The sequence below is a fragment of the Ammospiza caudacuta genome, chromosome 5, assembly GCF_027887145.1.
Source record: "Ammospiza caudacuta isolate bAmmCau1 chromosome 5, bAmmCau1.pri, whole genome shotgun sequence".
Lineage (NCBI taxonomy): Eukaryota > Metazoa > Chordata > Aves > Passeriformes > Passerellidae > Ammospiza > Ammospiza caudacuta.
Window position 1 is genome coordinate 76,154,785 of NC_080597.1, and position 27,658 is coordinate 76,182,442.

At 37.5% G+C, this 27,658-nt stretch overlaps 1 protein-coding gene across 1 annotated transcript in view; it reads right to left on the reverse strand.

Moving 5' to 3' along the window:
• The window catches only part of CHCHD3 (coiled-coil-helix-coiled-coil-helix domain containing 3), a 159,740-nt gene that overhangs the window by 127,738 nt on the left and 4,344 nt on the right, over window positions 1–27,658 (reverse strand). The window contains exon 3 of the mRNA XM_058805107.1: window positions 5,987–6,071. Coding sequence (XP_058661090.1) covers window positions 5,987–6,071 — 85 coding nt within the window. The remainder of the gene's footprint in view (window positions 1–5,986; window positions 6,072–27,658) is intronic.

Below are 27,658 nucleotides of genomic sequence, written 5' to 3' on the forward strand. Positions count from 1 at the left end.
TGCCTGAAGATGGAGTTTTCCAGACTCTTTTCCCACTTAATCCAAACAATGCCAACAGGTCCCTGTGGCAGAAGACAAAATAACTATTACCTAAAAAAGAGCTTTTTGCTCCCCCTGAGGACAATCCTACAGGAAAAAGCAGGTTTCCCAATTCAACTTAGCTGATTACTTGGGAAAAAAAATAATAATTTAGGAGGAAAAGAATGCTTGGAAGACATTTTCACCACAATTAGTTAGCTCCCCATATGAACTAAAGATACATTAAGATGCTCCTCATATCTTTAACTCACTGAAACATAAAATGAACATTGTAAAGAAATCCATAATTTTATTTTCCCCCCTTGTTCTCCACACCTGTGCCAGGAAACTGGAATAAACATGTCATTACAGCAGAAATCAATAGGAAGTTTTAGAGTATCCACTAGCACAGAAAGGTCAAGGCCCAGTATTGATTTTAACATAACAATTTTGGTTTGCAGTTTCCCAAAGGCTTCTTGTCCAATACTCCTCTTCATTCTTCTCTCACTTTACATTTCGCTGGTGAATTTGTTCTGCACCAACTCTTTACTCCAGGTTTACTAAGAGCTCATCATTTATGCAATGTGCTGCTGAGACACGACAAAAAAAAAGGTTGTGGAAAGCACTCAGAGCATCAATGAAACCCCAGTGATGAGCAGTTATCTACAGACCCTCTTGAAGCACAACAAAAATAAAAAATCTCATGGTTACAACTTTAATAACTCATCACAGAGCAGCTCTGTGCACCAGGGTGGAGTCAAAGCTGATTTACAGTTTAAAAAGATTCCTCCAAATAGATGAGGATGGCACAAACAGAGGCTGCAATCAGTTGTGCAGCTGGTGACAGATAAAATGTCACATCCTCGGGAGCCCAGTGAGCCACAGAGAACAGAATCCAACAATTCATTCCCAGGGAATGTCTCAGGTTGAAAGATGTGGGTGGGGATTTGTATTTTATCCCCACCTGTCAGAGGTGGGGCAGTTCTCTCTGTCCATGGGGCAGGTTTCTTTATCTCTCCCACAGCCAACCCTCCCTGCAGGAGATCTCTGCTGTCCATGGCCACTGAGTGTCCCTGCAGGGCTGAGCCAATCCCAGCATCCCATGGGAGATGCTCCGCCCAGGGGAGGAGCCAAGCATTCCTACCTGGATCCAATCTGAGCCTGGCACAGCACAGCAGCCTTTGCCCCCTGCATTGCCAGAGGAGCAGCTTTCTGCTGCCCTGCATGGCCAGAGGGAGCCCAGGCCCATCTGCAGCAGCCCTGGAGCTGCAGAGGAAAACTCCCCCCTTGTGCAGGATCCCTGCTGCAGCAGAGCCACAGCTGGCACTGCAGGAGGGCTGAGCCCCCCTGGCATGGGGCTGGGACACCCCCTGACACACAGGGGGCAGGGCCTGCTCTCACTCTGGCTGTGGTTTTCGGAATTTTTTGGTAATACTGCATTTGTATTTTAATTTTCTGAGTAAAGAACTGTTATTCCTGCTCCCATATCGTTGCCTGAGAGCCCCTTAATTTCAAAATTATAAGGGAGGGGGTTTGCATTTTCCATTTCAAGGGAGGCTCCTGCCTTCCTTAGCAGACACCTGGCTTTTCAAACCAAGACAGAATATTCTATCAGCTCTTGTCTGCATTAGTCAAGGAAAGGATTTTTCAAGAGAAAAGTTACCCAAGTTGCACCACCTGGTCACAGGTGATGAGATGGCAGATACACACAAAAAACTCAGTTATCAAAAGCCACCAGAGAATCCTGGAATGGTTTGGGCGGGAAGGGACCTTAAAACCCACCCAGTGCCACCCCAGCCATGGCAGGGACACCTCCCACCATCCCAGGCTGCTCCAGCCCCAGTGTCCAACCTTGGCCATTGCAGGGATCAGGGGCAGCCCCAGCTGCTCTGGGAATCCCTTCCCAAAATCCCACCCCAGGCTCCCTCTCCAGGGAATTCCCTCCATTCCCAGCTCTCCCAGCCTGGCATTGGATCCATCCCCACCCCGACTCCTCTCTAGGAAGGGATTTTGGGCTCTGGGGGCTTCACTGGCAATCTCAGCACTCCAGGAAGGGTCTCCCTTCCCTTCTCCATCCCCAACTTCCATAAAAATCCCTGGGGATGGATTCTGAGTGTCCCAAATCCCAGAATGGTTTGGGTGGGAAGGGCCCTTCAAGCCCATCCCATTCCAATGCCACCATCCCAGGCTGCTCCAGCCTGGCCTTGGGCACTGCAGGGATCAGGGGCAGCCCCAGCTGCTGTGGCAATGCCAGCCCAGGCAGGAATTCCTCATTGCCAAGATGCCACCCATGGCTGCCCTCTGGCAGTGGGAGCCATTCCCTGGGTGCTGTCCCTGCAGGCCTTGTCCCCAGTCCCTCTGCAGCTCTGCTGGAGCCCCTGCAGGCCCTGCAATGTGCTGGGAGCTCTCCCTGGATCCACCTCCTCCCCTCCTCTGTCACACCTTAAACACTTCTAGAGCAGAGCTGGCAGCAGAATTACTGCAGGGCCACCAAAACAAACCAAAGTCCATTTTTAAGCCTTTTCCTGCCTTAAATTTCCTCCTTCCAGCAGGAGTTTTCCTCTAAGAAAAAGCCCTGGAATCAGAGCACGTCACAGGACAGTCCCAACCAAAGTCAGGGACAGATTTCTGGCACACCAACACAACTCTAGGGATGAATTTATTGAATACTTGAACAAAATACACTTCCTGCACTACTGAGGGCACTGCCATGCACAGCAGCTTGCAAAAACACCTCACTCTACAGATAATTAATATTTGCCCTGTGCCAAATCACATTTAAAAAGTGGAAGCTGGGAAACACTCACCAAGCAAGAAACTGAACCCCGCCCAAATACAATTATCCTGAGCTGAATGATTAGCAAAATAAAAAGTCTGAAATTTCTCTGATTTTCAGGGGTGGAAAAAAAGGCAAGTCATCATTCAGGAAGGTTCAATTTCCATGGGAAATCACATCCATCACTTGCCTCTGAAGCAGTGGCTTGGATATTTTAGTGCAGGAATCCAGCACTCTGATGAGCTTGGCAGTATCTAAAATTTTATCATTATGCTGATGATTAAAGTTGTTCTTTTTGCTGCCTCAAAATACTTTTTACTTTGCCTGCACTTTTCATTTCAAGCAAACTTGAAAAACAGATTTACTGAGCACCATCAGTATCATGGAGCCCAACAAATGAACAAAGTTCATGGATGGAGTGGATAAATTCTGCTCTCTGATGGGAAATAAATAAAGGAAATTTATTTATTTATTTCCCCAATGCCTGTTCTCAAAGCCATGACATTAAAAATTTCCTCATTTTCTGGGAAATTAGAAAAAAAAAGCTAAATATTTGCTGAGCTTGTCTAGAATAAGCAGAGAAAAAGCAAAATTGAAATTTTTGAAAGCAAAATTGAAATTATCACCCACCGGTCCATTGAGCTGTGTGGATTTCTATTATTTATTATTCAGAATTCTTCTCTTAATTATCATTTATTACCTGTCACCACTGTCAAGCTCCAGTTTTTGTGTCCATCCTCTCATTTTTATGTTTCCTTGAGTGTCACCCTCAGCTCTGCCACATTAACTGCTCACAGTTACTGCTGCAAACTCCACAAATTCTGTTTTAAATTAATGATCAGCAATTTTCTACATGAACTTTCCAAAATGAAAACGCTTTTCAAATGAAACATTTCAAAATGTTCAAAACTCAAGTGAGGAACAACAGTTGGGTTGAGTAAAAGGAAGAGTAAAGTGGAATCAGTGCAGAATTTTGGAAATATATTCCAAGTTGGGTCTAAATCACTATTTTATTAATTATTCCAAGTCCTGTTAAATAAAAGCTGTAATTCATATATTGTTAGAGTTGCTGGCATTAAAATACAATTTAAGAGTCATTCTTCAGCTCTAATCCCCAAAATAAGCCCAGATTTGAACTTTATATAGCAGCCCATCTGTACTGTGTGTGGATGTGTGAATAAATAATTTAGCTAGAAGTTCAAATTAAGGTTTCTTCCCTTCACAGCCTGAAATGAGGAAAAGACATTTTGCAATCAAACCCAAATGTGCTCATGCACTGCTCACAGAACAGCACAAAATCAGCTTTAGGCAGTAGGAATCAGACAACAAACAGTCCAAGTTTCAGATATTTTTCTGCTGAAATGTTATTTCATTGAAATATTGGGAAAAAATCCTAGTTTAGAGAAAGAAGTGAGAATATAAATATATAAAATATACCATCCATGGTAAAACAATCCATGAGATGCATGTGGAGGTAAAAACTTTGATTTTTATGTCACACCCCAACAGGATTTGTCTTAAAATTAGCAGGTTATGAAATGAAATTGTTAATAAATCACAAGTGCAGGGTCAAGGAGCTTAAATGTAGAGCTGAGGGTTTTGTTCTGTTTTCGAAAACAGCATCCATGTGTTTGTATTTATATCACAAATTATTTCAGCTTAAATTGCATGTTTCTATTAGCTGGAACATTCTGCACATGGAAGACAAAATAATTTACCTGAATGAGTTTCTTGGATGTTTTTAAAACACAAACCTCCACCAGAATTCAGCCCATAAAGACTTTGAGTTTTACTTATGGAAAAAGATCTGCATCTTTTACAGTTGTTCCATTCAAGACAAAAAAATCTCTATGCTCTGTTAAAAACAGATTTTTATAATTGGTGTAAAACATTGTAATAATACATTGTAATGAAAAATAATACTGTGAAAAAGAATTTTAAAAATTACAATAATAAAAATATACTGTATAAAAACTAATAAAACAACCAAAACCATTAATTAAATAAATAAAAAATTGAAAAGAAGTGCAGCTGTTAACAAATTGTGATATTTTTCCTTTCTTTATCATCATCATCATTAATTTACTTTGATATTTTACCCAATCTCCTCCATCCCTTTGACAGACCAAGGCACAACCCTGCAAGGAGAATTCTGGATGGTGCTGAAAATGCTGAAGTTGCAAACCAAATATTTCCAGATTTTCATCCCATTTAACTGAAGTCTTCAGCATTCAAAAAGCTCAAAAATAACCCAAGTTTTCCTGTCAAAGCCCAGTTGAGGAGAGGGGGAATTTCACTGGAATTTATTGATTTCCTTTATTGCTGATGCAAAAAAAGAGAGATTTTTTTTTTTCCCTGGGACATTAATACAGTCCTATCTAATTATATACTCCATCAACCTAACTCAATTAAACACCAGAATGCTGGGTAGGAAACAACTGAGATCCGTGCAGACAGTTGAAGTAGGACTAATTACAGCCTAATTTTTCTTAATCCATCATAATGAGCCTTTCTCCCCATTCTCAGTGGAGGACAGTGTGGAATATTTGTATTTATCCTCAGTGTGTTTGTGTTATCTATTTACAACAATCACTGCAAGGAGAAATAAACACAGAAGTTCAGCAGATACCAAAATTTCTAAATTTAAAGAGGAATTTTTAATTGTTGATAATGGCTCTTGATCAGGCTTTCAGAATCAATCTCTGAGAATAAAAAATGAAATATTCCTAAAAAGGAATATTTCAATATACAGAAAGGAACCAAGAGGGTTTTACTGGTGTGAACTGGTTCAATACAGTTTTTTACACTCAAAACATCCTGGGAATTCCAGAATTCCCAGCAAACTCCAGAATTCCCATTTCAAGGTATTTTTCCTCAGCCCCTGGGATCACAGGGAGCCCATCCAGCTCAAAGTGATTATTTGGGCTCCAGAGAAATCAGCAAAATTGAGCTTAAAAAGCAGCAAAAATCCAAGCTCAAGAGGTCAAAAGGGATTTAGAGCAACAGTTTGGATCAGCTCTTACAAGGGAATTCCAGCTCATTTGTTGTTGAACATGGATTTAATATCCAAACCTGCTGCAGCCCCCAGAGCTCTCACAGGCACAAAATTCAGTTATTCCAGTAAGCAGATAAATCAAATAAAAGCATTAAGGCCAAGTTGGTTTGAAATATTGTTATTATTAATGAACCAACCTTCTCTTCTGAGCTTCAGAGTCTCTCCTGGCTCGTTCCAGGGCCAGTTCCTCAGCTATTCTTTTCTTCAGCTCTTCATCACTAACTGCAATTAAAAGAAAATGCAATGAAATGTTAACAGAACACAACTTATCCCCAATTACAGAAACAACTGCATTATACAGTGCCCTCCATTGTTTATTTGCTTTTTTCCCCTCACAGCAGTTGGAGTTGTTTTCTTGTGGTTTAACCATCTTTGAAATTTTAGCCTTTAAAACACTTTCTTATTAAACAGCTTTTCAATTAGTGCAATCTTTCAAAAATTAAACAACATGGACTGTACATTAAATTCAATATTTTCTTCAGAAACATGGCTTTGTAAAGTAAAACCATAGGAATGAGACAGAGATATAAACAGTAAAGTCATAAAATGCAGCTTTTCACTCATATAGAATAAATAAATATTTTTGTGTAACAAATCAAGTATTTTCAGATGTGTTTTATACAACAAAGCTCTTACAGCACCCTAAATATTCATATTTCTAATTCCTAGAGAAAGATTTTCCCCCAAATTATCCAGACTGGAAAGAATATTTCCTTCACTTAGATTCTGTCAGATGAAGCAATGAAACTGGTTAAGAATTAAAAAATCAGGGAATTTTTAAATTTTTAAATTCTTCAAGAATATGAACAGAGGGAGAGCCACCAACCCTACAAGGCTGAAAGACATCTCCAAAACCACCAAAATCCAGTTTAATCCTCATCCTGCCTGGAATAAATCCTGACCTACACTGAGCTGAAGTTTGCCATGCTCTGGATTTCCAGAAAATTCCCTCACTCCTGCCTCAGATCCCCCTCCATGGAAGCCCAGAGCTCCAGGATGGGATCCCACCCCAAAACACCCCAGAAAAACCTGCTGAACCCCAAAAAGGGCCATAAAAACCCTGCAAAGGAAAATCAAGCCCAGAGAAATTAAAATTAATTTTAAAATTAAAAAGGCACTGGAAAGTCTGTGTGACCTCATCTCCAGGGGTTGGATTTATCAGCAAAGATTATCCAAAATCATTATTCCACTTTTCTGTTCTACTCCCTGCAATTCTGCTCATGCTAAAGCAGCCTCACAAAAGGGTTTTAGGAATGAATGAATGAATGAATGAATAAATGAAGCAGCTTCATCAATTTTATGGGAGTTTTGGCCAACTAATCCAGTTAGAAATATCTTTGGAAAAGCAGCAGGAATCAATATCCATCATGCCAGGCCCAGGAAATGCTGAGATCACAGAAACAGAGGGAAAAGTGGGGGGAAACTTCTAAATTATCAGTGATACCCCAGCCTAAAAATATTTTAAAATTAAAATTCAGAGGGAAATATGAACCTTTCAACAGATCTCTAACAAAAAACTGGGTGAAAAAGGCAACCCCTATTTTATTGGGATTATCTTGATTGACATAACATTGAAACAGAACGAAATTTATGGCTCTGGTGTACAAAAATGAGTACAAGAAGTCCAACAGAGCAGAGGAGGATGGTTTATGTCATAATGAGGAGGGATTCAGGCAGCAGCCAATAAAGACATTTGACCTGAACAATCAATTAGGCTGCCCATCGATCAGGCAAATACTAATAGGGAATAAAAGTGGAGCTATAGATCATTCAATGGAATTCTTGTAAGATGGAATTGGGGAGCTCCCAAATGGGAGCTTCATGATGTTTTAGTTGAAAAATAAAATTTAAAAATTGCAGTTCTATAAGGAGGAGGGATTTGTTCTAGGGGGAAAAGCATTTAAAAAGGGGAAAGGTAATTTATTTGAGAGAGGATCAGGAAAAGAGTGTTTAACATTAAATGTTAAATTACATTTGTGATGGCCATCTCTGCTCACACTACAGGGCATTAACAACACACAGCTGACCATTGAAATACTTGAGAATGTTAAACCTAGGGGGTGCAAGACTGCTAAAATATTAATATATTAATATTATTCTGTTAAACATTAAATTATTATTGCACGGCCATTCCCAACATGACTCCCTTTAATATTAGAAGTTCCTCAGGATGCTGAAATCAGTGTCAGCTTCATTCCAGAGCAAAGTGGGAAGATTTTCGGGTACATTTAGAAGGTCACATCTGTACTCCAGGGCTTCGCCTGCTCCTCCAGGAGCACAAACCAAAGTGAGGTGAGAGTGAGAGTGCACAGCTCCCATCACAAACCCATCTGGGAGCTGGGCAGTGAAGGGAACACACCCAAAACCCAGCAACTGCTGCTCTGGCCCTCAGCACACCCTGGGATGGGTGTTTGATTGGCACAGCTCTCCTGGGATGATGGCAAAGGAAAAGCAGCAGCATAACGGGGATGGGCACCCCCAAAGAGGCTGCAGTGATGCCTTGAGAAGGCTGAGCTAGAACAGAGGCTGGGCAGAGTTACAGAATAAAGAAGGAATTTATTAAAAGGCCTCAATGGATGCACCTTGGGCAGCACAAGAGCCCAGCCAGGGCTGCACTGAAGATTCACAGAATTCACAGAATGACCAGGTTGGGAGAGCCCTTCAGGGCCCTGGAGCCCAGCCCAGCCCTGGCACCCAGTGCCACCTCCAGGCTGGTTAAACACACCCAGGGGTGGTGACTGCACCCCCTCCCCGGGCAGCCATTGCAGAACTTTCTCCCCCTTGCTGGAAAAGCTTTTTGCTGCTCTCCAAGCTGGATTTCCCTTGGCCCAGCTCAGGCTGTGTGCCCTGGGTGTGCCAGTGCTGCTGCAGACAGAGCCCAGGGGCAGCTGGGCACAGGCACCTTGACACTGACATATTTTAGGAAAAAAACCTTTTGCCAGGATGGTTTCTCCTGGGAAGCTGGGAAACTCCAGCTTCTCCATGTTTTGCTGCTTTGGAATGTGATTTGGAGAATTGTTTTTCCAGGATGTGAATTGTTTTTAATTAATGACCAATCACAGCCAGCTGTGTCAGACTCTGGTCAGTCACAAGATTTTATTATTCATTCCTTTCTAGGTTTCTGATGTCTCTTTTTTCTTTCTTTAGTATAGTTTTAATATATAATTTTCTTTTAATATAATATATATCATAAAATAATAAATCAGCCTTCTGAAACATGGAGTCAAGATTCTCATCTCTTCCCTTGTCAGAGTTGCCTGCAAATTCCACAGCACCTTTCAGGAGCTGTGAGAGTGCTGGGGGCACCCTGAGTCTCCTTTCCTGCAGGCTGAGCACCCCCAGCTCCCTCAGGGTTCCCTCAGGGTTTGTGTCCCAGCCCCTCTGGATGCACTCAAGGGTTCAAGATGAACCAAAACGGCCCCAAAATGCACGAGCGCTGCCGGGCTCTGTCCCTGGGATCAGCTCTGCTCCATTTGCACCTTGCAGTTCATTGTCCCATTGCAGCTTTAGCCCAGGCAGTCCCACCCTGCTTGTTTTTCTCTCTCCAGCCCACGGGGTTTGTGCTCCTGGGCTGAGATTTGGGGCATTTGTCCTTGGTGCCCAGCTGGAGCAGGAATTGTTTTGTCTCCCTGCTCTGTGCACACAGCTCACCATCCCATAATATGAAGCCCAGACCCACACGCTAAAGCAGCACAGAATGGGAAAAATATAAAAACTGAAACCTGAGGCATCAGCACAAAGCTCTGAGAGGCACCAAACTGCTCCCGGACACAGAATGGTTGTGCTGGGTTTGTGTGGGCAGCGTTTGGGACTGGGGGCTATGGGGGAGGTTTCTGGAAGCTTCCTCCACATCCAGAGCCAATTCCAGGATGGACCCACCAGGCTGGGCCAGCCTGGAGTGGTGGTGATGCCTCAGGGATAATGGATTTAAGAAGAAAAACCAAAGTTTTGTGCAGCTGGACAGAGCAGAGTGGAGTGAGAATATGAGAGGAACAGCCCTGCAGACACCAAGGAGTTGCTCCAGAGCTGACATTCCCAGGAGATTCCATGGGAATTCTATTAATTCTATTTTCTCTTCCCTATCCAGCTGTGAAAGGCACTGAGGGAGAGGCTTTGGTGGCAGTCTGGAATCCACACAGGGTCAAAGTGATAAAACCCAGCGAGCTCCTGCCAGGATCTGGGCAGACCAAGCAGGGACTGTCCAGGCACAAGGAATTTAAGTTTTGCCATTTTGGTGGCCTCTGGGAAACAGCACCCTGACTTTTCTTATTTGTCCATTAATTCTTCAGGCAAAGTTTGAAGGACAGTTTCTTCCTAAAATCAAATCTGACCCCACCCTCCTTCAGGTTAAGGCCATTCCCCCTTGTCCTGTGCCCTTGTGAAAAAGCAGACTTGAACACTTCTCATTCAGTCTTCTCCAGAGCCCAGCATTCCATCCATCCAACATCCTTTGGCAAACCTGAGAAAGGCTTATCCCACCACCTTTTTAAAATGCCACAAACCCTGATTTCTATTAAAAATATATTTATAAAGAGTGGACAAAGCTTAACCCTACGTATGAGTGTGCCAAAGCATTTGCTTAACCTTTTGTATTTATTTTTATAAATATTTATTGAATATTTATTCAATATTTTTTTATTAATCTGAAGCCCACTTGTGCTTCAAAATCAGACAAATAAAGAACCAGAAAACCATGATATTTCCCAGGATTCAAAAGGTTTTGGGGAGTTTCAGGGAGAATGGATAAGGACAGAGGAGCAAAAAGGACTGAAGCACTTCTCACTTCCCATCAGTTCCTGATGTTTCAGATGTTTAAATTTGGATCATCCCATGAGCAGGATGGGAGCAAAGCTTCACTTGATGCCAATTCTTTAGGAACCATCAGCAATTTTCTCCTCCACATCCACAACAGCTTGGCACACAAAAATTTTTACAACTCGTGAAGTATTTGACTCCAACTCCTCAGCCTTTGTTTAACACAAAATCCAAATCCATACCTTTTTCCTCTCTCTTTAAAGCAGTAAAGAAACAAATCAGCAGGATGTCAGGATTACACCCCGAGCAGTAAACAACAAAGCTCAGGGAAAGCAGACACCTGCAGCCTCAGAAATGTTAGCCTGAGAAATCAGCAATTTGAGATGGACAAATTATTCAAATAACTTCCAGCCTGCAGAGCTGGGGATCTGCCCATTAGCCCTGCATTTGGAAAAAAAAAAAAAAAAACATTAATGCAAACAGCATTTAGTAGCAGGCACCTTCACTAAATTCTCTGGAAAGGGCAGGTGCATTAAGGTATTAATGAAGAGACACTTAGGTTTGATACAATCAAATGTCTTTTAGAAAATACTTAGCTAGGTAATGTTCAGATAATGAATTAAAACAAAAAAATCACCACACAAAAAAATGCCCAAGTTCTGTTTTTCCTTCCAGTTAAGCTTGGCTATTTAAAAGGAAAATGCTGTCCAGTGAACAGGATACTGGGAGGTTGTTGCAAGATCTCCACATAATCTTTTTTTTCTTTTCCAGGTTGAACAGCCCCAATTTTTTTCAGCCTCTCTTTGTAGGAGAGGTGCTCCAGTCCCTTTATTAAATTTGTGGCCTCCTCTGGACTTATCCAACATAAAATGGGTCAATCATTTGTCCTTGGTGCCCAGCTGGAGCAGGAATTGTTTTGTCGCCCTGCTCTGGGAAGAAAGCTCACCATCCCTGAATGGGAAGCTCTGGAGGTGGTTTCTGGAAGATCCCTCCAGAAGGAAGAAGTTTCATGGTAAAGAGAGCGTGTAAAGAATTAAAGAATATCAAATATAGTCAGAAATGAGGCACCTCCAAAAATCCTCTAGCACCGTCTTCAATCAGCCACACACCAAGCCAGGATAAACTCTGCAAAAATCTCTTTCATTTCCACCAAAATTCATGGACTTAACCCAACAATCCCTTTGGAACACTCCTCAAATAGAGGACACAGCTCCAAGACACCTCCCAACCACGGGAAAACTCCTTTTTGTGCTGCAAAAACCAAATTCCAGAGAATTCCTGCAGTTTCTGGCATTGAACACCAACATCAGGGCAGTCAAACCACGGATCCACCCAAGGGCAAGTTCTCCCATCCCTTTAAGTGGGAATATTTGGGACAGGACACCTCAGCCTTCAGCCCCATCATCTTCCTCAGCTGCTGGCACAGTGGCAGCTTTGAGGGAATTAATGAAAATATCACTAAAATCTCTTTCACTTCCACCAAAATTCATGGATTTAATCCAACAATCCCTTTGGAACACTCCTCAAACAGAGAACACAGCTCCAAGACACCTCCCAAACATGGGAAAACTCATTTTTGTGCTGGAAAAAACAAATTCCAGAGAATTCCTGCAGTTTCTGGCTTTCACTTCTGGCATTAAAAACCAACATCAAGGCAGTCAAACCATGGATCCATCCAAGGGCAAGTTCTCCCATCCCTTTAAGTGGGAATTTTTGGGACAGGGCACCTCAGCCTTCAGCCCCATCATCTTCCTCAGCTGCTGGCACAGTGGCAGCTTTGAGGGAATTATTAATAATTAATTATATTATTACATTATATATATAATTGTTATTAATTATATTAATTATATTATGTATTATATCATTATACTAATATTATATTATATTGTATTATATTATGTGATATATTATGATCATATCTAATATATCTATTAATTTTGTTATATATAATATATGCAATTATATATTTTATATATTATATTATATTATATTATATTATATTATACATTATATTATATTATATTATATTATACATTACATTACATTATATTATATTATATTATATTATATTATACATTACATTACATTACATTACATTATATTATATTATACATTATATTATATTATATTATACTTTATTATATTATATTATATTACATTACATTACATTACATTATATTATATTATATTATGAATTAATAATAAAAATAACCAGGAAAATTCCTGATTGTGCATTCAGGCTCAGAAATATTGCATCACATTATATTATATTATATTATATTATATTATATTATATTATATTATGAATTAATAATAAAAATAACCAGGAAAATTCCTGATTGTGCATTCAGGCTCAGAAATATTGCATCACATTATATTATATTATATTATATTATATTATATTATATTATATTATATTATATTATATTATATTATATTATATTATGAATTAATAATAAAAATAACCAGGAAAATTCCTGATTGTGCACTCAGGCTCAGAAATATTGCATCACATTACATTATATTATATTATATTATATTATATTATATTATATTATATTATATTATATTATATTATGAATTAATAATAAAAATAACCAGAAAAATTCCTGATTGTGCACTCAGGCTCAGAAATATTGCATCACATTATATTATATTATATTATATTATATTATATTATATTATATTATATTATATTATGAATTAATAATAAAAATAACCAGGAAAATTCCTGATTGTGCACTCAGGCTCAGAAATATTGCATCACATTACATTACATTATATTATATTATATTATATTATATTATATTATATTATATTATATTATATTATATTATATTATGAATTAATAATAAAAATAACCAGGAAAATTCCTGATTGTGCATTCAGGCTCAGAAATATTGCATCACATTATATTATATTATATTATATTATATTATATTATATTATATTATATTATATTATATTATGAATTAATAATAAAAATAACCAGGAAAATTCCTGATTGTGCACTCAGGCTCAGAAATATTGCATCACATTACATTATATTATATTATATTATATTATATTATATTATATTATATTATATTATGAATTAATAATAAAAATAACCAGGAAAATTCCTGATTGTGCACTCAGGCTCAGAAATATTGCATCACATTATATTATATTATATTATATTATATTATATTATATTATATTATATTATATTATATTATATTATGAATTAATAATAAAAATAACCAGGAAAATTCCTGATTGTGCACTCAGGCTCAGAAATATTGCATCACATTATATTATATTATATTATATTATATTATATTATATTATATTATATTATATTATATTATATTATATTATATTATGAATTAATAATAAAAATAACCAGGAAAATTCCTGATTGTGCACTCAGGCTCAGAAATATTGCATCAGGAACCTCACGTGCCTGGTGCCTTCCCAGCTCACACACATCAGGGCTCTTCCACAACTAAAATAATTCCCCACCCACATTTCAACTCCAGATGTGTAAAATTCAAATATTATAATATGCAAATAGCCTTGATTTATTCTTTCTGCCTAATAAAAGCTCTGGTTTGGTCCAGATCTAAATTTCACCCAAAAATGTTCAGTAAGAACAGCAGAAATTTTTCCCTCAGCTGCGGCTGCCCCATCCCTGGAACTGCCCAAGGTTGAGTTGGATGGGGCTTGGAGCACTCTGGGATAGGGGGAAAATGATTTCAATGTCAATTAAAGCTCTAGGAAATGTATTTGGTGTTTAAATCAGGTGGGAAGACAACAACACCATGAAATTTATTCTGTTTTCCTTAATTTTTAGTTCTCAAAGAGCACTGGATTTGCTGGGAGCAGCATAGGAGAGAAAACAGGAAATTATTTTTAAATTTAGTGGGTTTCAAACACTGCTGTACCTGATCTTTAACCTTATAAATAACCCAAATTAGCCTTGCACTCAGTGAAACAATAATGAACCATTCCTTCAGTGCGCCAGCAGAAAGAAAACCCAAAAACCACTAAAAAAGTCATTTCTGTGCATTAAAACCCAGCATTTAAACTGCTGTGGTTTATTTCCTTATTATTATTAATTCCTTAAATATTATTATTTTTAAAGAGCATTCTCAAGAATAAACTCTACTTTCAGATTAATACAATTTTAACTACCAACACATCCAGCAACTTTTCCAGAGAAATTCCCAATTCCAGGCACTTCCTCCAATCAGGAATTCACAAACAAAGCTCCCCTCCAAGGACAGAAATTTTTATGAACTGTTAAATATTGGTAATGTGCAGGAATATTTCAGACGAGCTCATAGGCTAATGAAATACAAAAACAATGCAATTAAGTGTGCATAATTTCAAAATATTTCATATTTTACTTTCCAAAGGCGCTCTTGCATAGATTACATTTCCTATTTTCCAATGTAAATGTGGGTATCAATCAATTTATACTAATTTCAATTAGAAACAAGACAGTGCATGGTCTAGCAGTAACAAAACAAAGTCAGTTCCTATTATATTTATTATATTTGGAATATTCTCCTTTTAATATCCCATTCATTTGGGATAAAGCAAATTACACTGGATTTTTGAGGGGGCTGGAAAAAACAGGATTGAGGAGGTTTTCCCCTGTGGTTCTTTGAATTAGGTTCTACCTGCCTGTGTTAACAGCTCTGTTTTATAAAAATAATTTCTTTCTGAGATTCACACTACCAAAAATACGTGGGTTTGTCATATTTTTGATAGTTTGAAATATCCTGTCTTGGAAGAGTTGAATTTGATAAACAGGTGACAGACACAGGGATGTTGAGGAAGAGAAAACATGGAAAATGTTCAATACAACTCAAAATATGGGAGAGCCATAAAATCAGGTATTTCCCACCAATAAGTGCAGTGAGTTAAAAAAGCCAGTTAAAAATTAAAATTAATATAAATTCCCCTAATTTTTAGTTTCTGCAGGAACTCCTGCTGTGTGGATAAATGACTGTGTGGAGTTTTAATGTGACTTTTTCAATTGTTCTCGATGCCCCTGGAAGGGAGGGAATTATTTCAATCAAACTTTCATAACCCATCCTTCCCCCCCAACCCTGTAATCAAATCTAGAGATAATAACTTATTATTTCAAGTCATTTTGCCCTCCTGTTAATTTAAAATAATTAATAAAAAGAATGAAGCAGAAGTTCCAAACACCTCTAAAATACTATTTTTGCCTTCAACTGAATACAGCAGTGGAAAAAATTCCCATTTCAGCTGTTTTAGTAATCCCTGCTCCACACACAGTGGAAAGCTTTTCTTGTGGAACACAATGGATAAAAGCATCAGGATCCTATAATTCAACATTAAAAAAATAATAATCATATTGTAAGCAACGCTAAGAAGGATTTGATGATTCTGCTTTCAAGAGGATTAAGCGTGTGGTGTCCTTTCAGGACAATTTAAGGTGTCCAGTTCCTGATCTTTGTGGTTCAGAAGTTTATTGTAAAGCTATTTTATCTGACAGTGCACAGAAATTTACTGGTGTTCTTTTCATCTCCTTGGAAAAAAAAATCTGCTTTAAATTCTTTCACATGTATTTCAACAAACTCCTTCTACCATTGCAGAGGGCAGGGAAATAATTATGGATTTTTACACGTAGCAGATAAGTTTAAAAGGGTTTTTTAACTGAAATATCTATTAGAAGTCACTACTAATGCTCAGTCCAACGCTCCCAAATAGCCCAAAATAGCAAATTTTGATGTTCAGCTCATCTCACCATCATCTCTAAGGAGGAATCTCCAGCTGGGATTGAACACTGAAAAATCATCCTTGGCCCATTTCAGCTCTGCCCTGGAGCCACTTGGGGCAGGAACAAGGAGATCACAGAGCTGCTCATCACCCACTCACATTTTTATACCTTTCCACGGGCAGGAACTCAGGCTCCAGGCAGGAATTTTACTGTTAAATATTCACATTGCAACTCTTGGTGGGATGGGTGGCTCTGCTGTTGTAGATCAGCACACCCCAAACCTGCACCCAGAACTCATTTTCACTCATGTTAATTAAAGCCATTCATTAAGTTGTTCCTTGGTGTCATGGAGCAAATATGTGTGGCATAAATTCTTTTTTTAAGGTGGGGACATTGGCGCAGAGAAGGTTCTGGATCCCTGGAATGTCCAAGGCCAGGCTGGACAGGGCTTGGAGCAACCTGGGGGAATGAAAGATGTCCCTGCCCATGGCCCAAAATTATTATTAAAGTCCTTCCAAGCCAATGCAGTCCATAATTCTACGATCTTAAGGGTCTTTTCCAACCTAAATGAGTGAGGAAATTCAGCAAGAAGAAAGATGGAAAGAATAATGCAGAATTTTAAAAGCATTGGTAAGGTGGAAGGCGGAGAGGTGAGACTGGATTTGTATTGAGACTCAATTTGTATTGAGACTCAATTTGTAGGACCAAATCTACAATTAAACCAGGAAAAGACAAGAAAGATGGAAAAATCAAGCGACAAGAATGGTGGAAAAGGTGCTTTAAGAGAGGTTTTGTAACCATCCTGCAGCAGATCCACATCCAGCATGAATTTTCCCCATCTTTTCCTGAGCACATCCCTCAGAGAAAGCTTTGATGAATGCCACAAAACTCTGCAACAATGCCACTGACACCATTCCCAAGATATCAAAAACCATGTCAATAAATTAATTGTAATCAATTGTAACTGTTAATAATTGTAATTGTTAATAAATTGTAAATGTTAATAATTGTAGTTGTTCATATATTGTAATTGTTAATAATTGTAATTGTTAATAAATTGTAATTGTTAATGAATTGTCCTTGTGAAATCTGCCTCTGTGGCTAAAACTGGTTCATAACTTTAAAAGCTGTTCTGGGAGAGAAAAACATAAGAGTCCATAATCCTGTGAAAAACCCAAGCAGGGGAAGTGTCCTTACAGGTAAAGGTTAATGAAAGAAAAAAGAAGATAACACTCATCAATAGCTCTGCTGATCCCATTAAACAGATTTCTCAGTGGTTGAGTTGCATGGCAAGATAAATCAGGATATCAAACTTCCACATTGTACATTTAAAGCCATTTCAGAGTCAATTTTAAAGGGATTTAAAAAATTTTCCCGGTAGAAGGTGAATATTGAGAAAAGTAAAAAAGGTGACTCCTTTTTTTTATCTCCATATCAAGTCCTAATTTCATTTATCGATGACAGGGGCAGCAAAGGCTGCAGAAATGCTGAAAGCAATCACTCCATCTCAAACCGGGGACAAAGAGAGCAGCAGTGAGGAATAAGTGGATTTTTAGGAGCTGTTGTGGTGGGCTCAAATCTCATCTCCTGCTCATTCAGCCAGCTGATAACAAGAGGCTGCTACAAAGGATCCAGCAGAGCAAAGCAGAATTGGACAATTTGTTTATTCAGCGCTGATGGAAACTCCAGCACGTCCAGGCTTGGAATTGCTGACTGGAAAAGGGATGAGGGAAAGAACTTAAATATTTGTACAACATCCTGGACATGAGAATCACTTTGAAAAAGGAGAATTTTCAAGAATTTCTTGCTTTGAAGAGAAGATTTCCACAGCCCACAGAGCAGCTTGTTTATGTTGGAGAATTATTTGGAAATTAATTTAACATCCTGGACATGAGAATCACTTTTTAAAAGGAGAATTTTCAAGAATTTCTTGCTTTGAAGATAAGATTTCCACAGTCCAACAGCCCATAGAGCAGCTTGTTTATTTTAGAGAATAATTTGGAAATTATTTAATGTCCTGGACATGAGAATCACTTTTAAAAAGGAGAATTTTCAAGAATTTCTTGCTTTGAAGATAAGATTTCCACAGTCCAACAGCCCACAGAGCAGCTTATTTTAGAGAATAATTTGGAAATTAATTTAACGTCCTGGACATGAGAATCACTTTGAAAAAGGAGAATTTTCAAGAATTTCTTGCTTTGAAGTTAAGATTTCCACAGCCCAACAGCCCACAGAGCAGCTTTATTTTAGAGAATAATTTGGAAATTAATTTGGAAATTAATTTGGAAATTTGGAATTAATTTGGAAATTAATTTAACATCCTGGACATGAGAATCACTTTGAAAAAGGAGAATTTTCAAGAATTTCTTGTTTGAAGAGAAGATTTCCACAGCCCATAGAGCAGCTTGTTTATTTTAGAGAATAATTTGGAAATTAATTTAATGTCCTGGACATGAGAATCACTTTTAAAAAGGAGAATTTTCAAGAATTTCTTGCTTTGAAGAGAAGATTTCCACAGCCCATAGAGCAGCTTGTTTATGTTGGAGAATAATTTGGAAATTAATTTAACGTCCTGGACATGAGAATCACTTTGAAAAAGGAGAATTTTCAAGAATTTCTTGCTTTGAAGAGAAGATTTCCACAGTCCAACAGCCCACAGAGCAGCTTATTTTAGAGAATAATTTGGAAATTAATTTAACGTCCTGGACATGAGAATCACTTTTAAAAAGGAGAATTTTCAAGAATTTCTTGCTTTGAAGAGAAGATTTCCACAGCCCAACAGCCCACAGAGCAGCTTGTTTATTTTAGAGAATAATTTGGAAATTAATTTAACATCCTGGACACGAGAATCACTTTGAAAAAGGAGAATTTTCAAGAATTTCTTGCTTTGAAGAGAAGATTTCCACAGTCCAACAGCCCACAGAGCAGCTTTATTTTAGAGAATAATTTGGAAATTAATTTGGAAATTAATTTGGAAATTTGGAATTAATTTGGAAATTAATTTAACATCCTGGACATGAGAATCACTTTGAAAAAGGAGAATTTTCAAGAATTTCTTGCTTTGAAGAGAAGATTTCCACAGCCCAACAGCCCATAGAGCAGCTTGTTTATGTTGGAGAATAATTCGGAACTTAATTTAACGTCCTGGACATGAGAATCACTTTTTAAAAGGAGAATTTTCAAGAATTTCTTGCTTTGAAGAGAAGATTGCCACAGTCCAACAGCCCATAGAGCAGCTTGTTTATTTTAGAGAATAATTTGGAAATTAATTCAGTGACCAAGTGGGAAAAAAAAACATTTATTTCATGTAATATTAACAGAAGCTTAGAAATAGCCAAAATTCACATTTCAGATATCTGCACCCTCAAGTAACTCCTAGAAAGGATTTATTTCTCTCAATAAAACTGGAGGTGATTTCACACTTTGTGATGCTGTTTCTCCAACTCCAGCCAAACCAGGTTTTTTATTGAATTATCAGCACACAGCTGCAGCATTGTCAACTCTGAAATGTGTATTTTCAGCCCAATATTCAGGCCTGCATTGCTGCTTTTTATAATAACAAAACATTTCAACTTTGAAATGTGTATTTTCAGCCCAATATTCAGGCCTGCATTGCTGCTTTTTATAACTGAAAACATTTCAACTTTGAAATGTGTTTTTTCAGCCCAATATTCAGGCCTGCATTGCTGCTTTTTATAAGAACTGAAAACATTTCAACTTTGAAATGTGTTTTTTCAGCCCAATATTCAGGCCTGCATTGCTGCTTTTTATAAGAACTGAAAACATTTCAACTTTAAAATGTGTTTTTTCAGCCCAATATTCAGGCCTGCATTGCTGCTTTTTATAACTGAAAACATTTCAACTTTGAAATGTGTATTTTCAGCCCAATATTCAGGCCTGCATTGCTGCTTTTGATAATAACTGAAAATATTTCAACTTTGAAATGTGTATTTTCAGCTCAATATTCAGGCCTGCATTGCTGCTTTTTATAATAACAAAACATTTCAACTCTGAAATGTGTATTTTCAGCCCAATATTCAGGCCTGCATTGCTGCTTTTTATAATAACTGAAAACAGGCTCTAAACAATATGTAATTATGATGTTTATGGTTGTTTTCATTATTCAGAAATGGTATAAAAATAAAAGATAATGCTGAAATGCTTGAAATTCTCACAACATCATTAATCCAACACCTGCATTTTTAATGATCTGCAATGAGATCTGCTAATCAAAGTCACTTGTGCCAATGGCTGGTCTCAGTTGATGAAATGCTTACTAAAAATTTTGGTTTTTAGTGCTACAAATTGGAAGCAGGAAGAAAATCAAAGTACTACAGGGGAAAAAGAGGCTGAAGAAGTGAAATATGAAAATCTTAAGGAGGAAGAATAATTTCATTATCACCAAGATGCTCCCAGATAATTCAGGAATTACTAAGGTTCACGTTGAGTAGAACATTGTGTTTTCTTCTGCCAACAGAGTAGAATAAAAGCAAAAATAAATGTGTTCAACGCTGAAACACAAACCACTGAGTTTTGACCATGATCTGGTATCAGTGGTGCTCCTCCAAAAATTCCACCTTCCTTAGGTTTCTGATTAACACAAAATCGCTGTTCTGAATAACCACTGCCCTTTAATTCTTCCTACCCACTTCTCCTGATATCCTTTTTTTTCCTCCTTAAGTTTCCTAAATTTGTTCCAACTCCCCTTGATGAGAAATGTCAATCAGTAGGATCAGGGATAATGGAGATTTTGGTCAAGGATAAACTGCTTCCCTCTCATGGATGGGGGAAAAGGGGAAAAAGGGAAAGGGGAAAAGAGAAAGGAAAATGGGAAATGGAAAAGGGGAAAGGAAAGAAAGAGAAACAAAGGGAAAGAAAGGGAAAGGAGAAAAGGAAAAAGAGAAAAGGAAAGAAAGGAAAAGGAGGAAAGGAAAAGGGGAAAAGGAGAAAAGGGGAACAGGAGAAAAGGAAAGGGGGGAAAGGAAAAGGAGGAAAGGGGAAAAGGAGGAGAAAAGGAGAAGGAAAAGGAAGAAAAAGGGAAGGGAAGGGAAGGGAAGGGAAGGGAAGGGAAGGGAAGGAAGGAAAGGAAAGGAAAGGAAAGGAAAGGAAAGGAAAGGAAAGGAAAGGAAAGGAAAGGAAAGGAAAGGAAAGGAAAGGAAAGGAAAGGAAAGGAAAGGAAAGGAAAGGAAAGGAAAGGAAAGGAAAGGAAAGGAAAGGAAAGGAAAAGGAAAGGAATAGGAAAGGAAAGGAAAGGAAAGGAAAGGAAAGGAAAGGAAAGGAAAGGAAAGGAAAGGAAAGGAAAGGAAAGGGAGAAAGAAAAAGGAGAAAAGGAGGAAAAGGAAAGGAAGGGAAAGGAAGGAAAAGGAAAGAATAGAAAAGGAGGAAAGGAAAAGGAGAAGAAAAGGAAAAGGAAAAGGAAAAGGAAAAGGAAAAGGAAAAGGAAAAGGAAAAGGAAAAGGAAAAGGAAAAGGAAAAAGGAAAAGGAAAAGGAAAAGGAAAAGGAAAAGGAAAAGGAAAAGGGAGGAACAGGAAAGGAAACCAAAAGTGAAGCATCTTGTACAAACCATTCAACTCCTTCAGTGAAAAGTTTCAGAGATAAAAGGAGAAGCAGAACCTTCCTGGGAAGGAACCATCTCCCACCCTAAAAAGCAGCTGAGATTAAAAGCTTGTTTTTATGTGATTAACAAGAGGTGAAATCAAACATGGTTAATGAAGCTAAAAATGAGAATCTGATAAACTGGCTCTGTGAAGCATTGCCAGAGGCACACAATAAACCTTCCAAAAAAAGAAAAGGGAAGAAATGTCCTTTCCTTACTCCTTAAATTTCCATTTCAGATTCCAACAGGTAGGAATATCCAAAGCCAAATTTTCAGTTGGGCAAAACTTTAATATGATATCATTGAAAGCCAAGGAGTTCAGAGCACAAGCAAAGCAGGATGGGGGGGAAAAATTGTGGCAATAAAAGTTTTTCCCATTCCCCAGAGGCTGAGGAAAAGGATCTTTAAGTGGTACCTCCTGTTTAACCAAAAAACAACTGCACAAAGCTTTAAAGCACCAGCAAAACACTTAACCTGCCTCAGCTGACGGGTGATGAGGAGCTTTAGGAACACTTTGCTGCAGCCTGAAGATGAAAGAATAAAACAAAGCTTTTCTTTTCATCTTAATGAGATTAAATCGTCCATTTAAAGGGGTTTTTACCACCACATTGAGGAGTGTCTGGCTGTAAATAAATTGGGATGGGAAGAAAAGGAGCAATTTAGTATTAAGCTTAAAGGTTTTAGTACCTGGAAGTCTCCTCGTGCTGCTGAAGTGGTGTTGTATCTAACAAGAGCTATTTTTCAATAATACAGAGAAAATAAATGCATTTAAACTCCTCTGCTCCTCCAGTCAGTGCAGAGAGAAATTTGGACAAGAATATTTGGTGTACTATAAAACCAGAGAGGATTCTGCAGAGCACAATAACAATTTCCTTGCTTGGTGCTATCAAGACTGATGTTGGTAAAATCAAACAGCTCTAATTTACTCATTGGCTTTATCTCCTTAAAATGGTCAATGGTTTTTATTTTGTTCTTTAAGATTAAAAAAAAAATCATTCAAACTGCTCCAAATGATTTCTATTCCAACAATCCCTTAAATTACAAAGCTCTTTATCTGAGCCAACTATCTGGGCTTTGTGACCTATAATCCCAGGAAGGTCTGTGAAGGACAAAGAGGAAAAGGACAGAACACAGACAATTCTGCAAGAACACACACAGCACATTTCTAACACAGACAAATGGGTCCCAAACACCATTTTCTGATTTTTAATTCATAAAGTAACCAAAACGGAGGAAAAATGGAAGAAAAAAAAAAAAAAAAACCAAAACATGTTGTTAAATTTTAATTAATTTTAACACACATAAAAACCCCCAAACTCAAAAACCCGGCCACACAGGGCTGGCTCACAAAATGCAGATAAACTCTGGCTGCATTTACAGCAAACTCAGCCTAAGGCTGGGCTCAAAGTCCTAAAGCTTTGCCAGGATTTAACTACAAAACAATTTACTCAGAGCTAGTAAAAGACAATGGCACCACTTCCATCCATAAAAGCATCAAGATCCAGTCCTTAAAACTCATTATTTCCTGATGTTCTGCAAAGGGCTCCATGAACTTCTCTTCCTCCTGAATTGAGCTTAGTGGAAATTAATGCAAAAATCACACTAGAAATTAATGCAAAAATCACACTAGAAATTAATGCAAAAATCACACTAGAAATTAATACAAAAATCACACAGCAGCCACCAACAGCTGTTTTCCAAAATTATTTCCCTGCTAAGCACTGGAAGATGAGGCTTTAACAAGCACAAATCTCGTGCTCCCACATGAAAAAGCAGAAGGTTTTAAGTTTTAACTCACAAATCACTGCTAAGCAAATACTTTGGATGTGCTTGTTAAACAGCAGCTATGACAAAAATCCCTTTATTTGTGTGCTACACAAGATTTGGAGAGGCAATGTCTGCACTCAGCAAACCCTAATAGAGCACAGGCAGCCTAAAGCAGAATAGCATGAAATTTAATTTCCCCAGATCCACCAGAGACCCAAAAAGCACAGGGAAGGCAGTACATAAAAATTACCTGTTTCTAAGAATAGATGGAAACAAAAAGTGACATTTATAAATGAAGGCTCTCTGAAAAATAAATTCTGCCTCTCTGCAAGAAGCCACACACAGAAAATCATTTGTAAAAGGCAAAAACTACAGAAGAAAGTGGCTGTCACTGCAGTGAGTGTGCCTGAGACTTATTTACTTCACATATGAGGACAGGACCTGGCACATTCAGGGCTCTTCCTTTGAATTTCATCTGGAATAGCCCAAGTTTTCCATCAATTGTAAAATAAGAAACCATTAAATCAATTAAATACCCCCCTGATATCTGACAATAGTCATGGGATAAATTGGCTTGCACCCTGGCCCTCATGTAGGGGGAAAAACTAAAACCACAGCTCAAGGCCACGGATTGAAAAACTAAATTCCTTCATTTGCAGAACCTTTGGAAACTCAGAATTTGTTTCTTTAGTTCCCTTTCCAAAAAACCTTCATAAAGCAACAGTGGGAGCAGAAGGGGGGCTGGGAATCACCCAGTGCAATTCCAGCCCACACAGGGGCCACTTTTCCCATGCAGAGTTGAGCAGGATGATTTAATTCCAAGGAAAGAAACAGAAAGAGGAAGAGACAGAGAAATCCCTGCTAAATTTGGCCTGGCCAAACTGCACAGTGACACAAACACAGAATTGCAGAATGGGTTGGGATGGACTTTGGAGTTTCCAGCTGGTCCAGGCAGGATAATTTTCACTTCAGGGTGTTCCAGCCTGGCCTTGGGCATTTCCAGGAACCCAGAGCCAGGCACAGCTCCCCACCCTCACAGAAAAAACTTCCTTTAAACCAAATCTGTATCATGGCAAACTCCAGGTTGATGTTAACACAAGTGGCATTTCTCAGAGCATGTTTAAATCTATTTATTCTATATTTAAGCTGTTCTGATGAGGAGTTGCTGGTGGTTTAAATCACTGCACACCACGTCAGGATTGTGTGGTGGTCACAGGGGTCTGAGGGTGAGGGAAGAGACGAGGATCTGACTCCATGGTTCAGAAGGCTGACTGACTGTTTTATGATATATTTTATATTAAAACTATGCTAAAAGAATAGAAGAAAGGATTTCATCAGAAGGCTGGATAAGAAAAGGAATGATAACAAAGGCTTGTGGCTGACCAGAGAGTCCAGAAAGCCAGACTGTGACTGGCCATTAATTAAAAACAAAAAACATGGGCCAATCCCAGATGCACCTGTTGCATTCCACAGCAGCAGATAACCATTGTTTACATTTTGTTCCTGAGGCCTCTCAGCTTCTCAGGAGGAAAAATCCTAAGGAAAGGATTTTCCATAAAATCTCATGGCTACAGTTAGGATAATGAGCAGATGAGGCCTCAATTAGAGGTTAAAAAATCACATTTGCAGATGTTCCCACACCTTTTGCCTTTTATTCCTGCTTGCCTTTACTGTAAAATCCCTCAGTGCAGGGGTGTCTCAGCACTCAGAAAGTTATGTATTAATATAAATATCGTATAAATATGATATGATATAGGATATAGGATGATATATAATATAATATATATATTATATATAATATATATCACTATATTATCTATATAATTTTTATATATATAACATATATGTATATATTTAACATACATACATATATATGTAAATATATATACAAATAAATATATATTATAATGTATTATAGCTATATATTTATATGTAATGTAATAATAACACTGAATATAATATTATACAGGGATATTGTTATGTGTTAATATATAATGTTATGTCAATAATAATATTAATAATATATAATGATACATAAATATAGAGATATATAACATTATAATTTTTATTATTATATATTATTCTTATTGTGGATATTATTAATAATAATATTACTATTACATTACGTCAAGCAAATCATGGCCTTTCAGGCTATCAGTGATCCACAACCATCTCAGTGTTATATTACATTATATTATTATATTATATTATATTATATTATATTATATTATATCATATCATATATTTAATTATATATTATATTATATTATATTATATTATATTATATTATATTATATTATATTATATTATATTATATTATATTATATTATATTATATTACATTATATTACATTATATTACATTATATTACATTATATTAAAACTATACTAAAATAATAGAATTTTTATTCCTATTTTATTATATGTTATATTTATTATTATATATTATTCTTATTGTGGATATTATTAATAATAATATTACTATTAAATTACATCAAGCAAATCATGGCCTTTCATTGATCCATAACCTGAGTGTTGCCTGAGGCTTTTACTCCATTTATTTCAGGTGTCCAGTACAAGTTTAAAACACATTTTTAGGAGGATTTCCCAGAGCTGTAAATAGAGAAGAGCAAACAAACACAAAACAAAACCCAAACTCTCCTGGCTCCTGCTACAGGAAAAAAGGAAAAATCCACATCAGGAACTTGCTGGGCTTCCCAGGTGTCTCACAGCAAAGGGAATCAACCCAGGCACTGCCAATATTCTGGTTTTTTTTTCCTGTTCTAAAAATAAGAGGAATTCTAGAAAGTAACATCAGAAATGTCAGTTTATTTCATCTCTCAGCTCATGCAGAGACAAAGTGCTGCTGGAACAAAAAGGTGGATGGAAGCAATTAACACATGAAAGGGCAGAGAGCTGCCAGGTTTATTTGCAGAGGATTCTTGCTTAAGTGGCAGAAATTCAGCCCAACTCTCTAAACTTCCAGGTGCTCCCAAAAACTGAAAACACAAAATAATTCCCACAAGCAATACTGCAAAGCCTCCCTCTAATTTCTCCTGAGATATTCCAGTTTTAAATTCAGTTTTTCATGCAGTATCCAGCTGTCCATAATTACTAATATCATCAGGACATGCTGAAACTCTGCAAAAATATTAAATTTTAAAAATTAATAATCCTGATTTTTCTGAGTACTGGAATGTGCAGGGATAGGATGTCCTTAAGGATCTCCCATTTTCCCCAAATGTATCCCGGAAAGCTTTTTCCTATGTAAACCTCACACCCAAAAGGTGAAAGTTGTTCTGAAGTTCAGTTAAATCCTGGATTTGTCTCCAGTTAGAACCCAACACTTGAAATCCTCACATCCCAATAAAATCTTTCCATGCTACTCACACAAGGTATCCACTGAAACTCCACCCAAAACCACACAGCAACACAAAAAAAGACACCAAAGCACAAAAATTCATCCATGAAAACAAGCAAGGTATGACCCAGCTCCTGAGGAGGCACCAGCAGGGATGTTTTACTGCACCCCTACACAATATTTTGTGATATAAATCAGCCTTGGCTCATTTATTTAATGAGGACATAATAATAAACACATTGAAAAAAAAGGAGAAAAACCCTCTGTGCCCTTAACAGAATCTGTTTCTTCAAAGGGGAAAAAAAAATTACTGAGCTCCTGACACTCTTAATAATTTAAGAATTTATTCTTCTTTTTTCTCCCCTAATAAACTATTAGTTTTTCCAATATGTACTAAGCTAAAATGAATTAAAGCATTCTCTCTCTGAAGCTTTAGGTATAATACACACCCAGAAAAAAAATAAATAAACAAACCTCATTGCCTGACCAAATTACTTTCCATCAATATTGCTTTAGGAATTACAGCCAGACTTGAAAGATTTTACACTTGTTAAATATTTTAGTGCATTTAATATTACTCAGAAGGCAGCAAG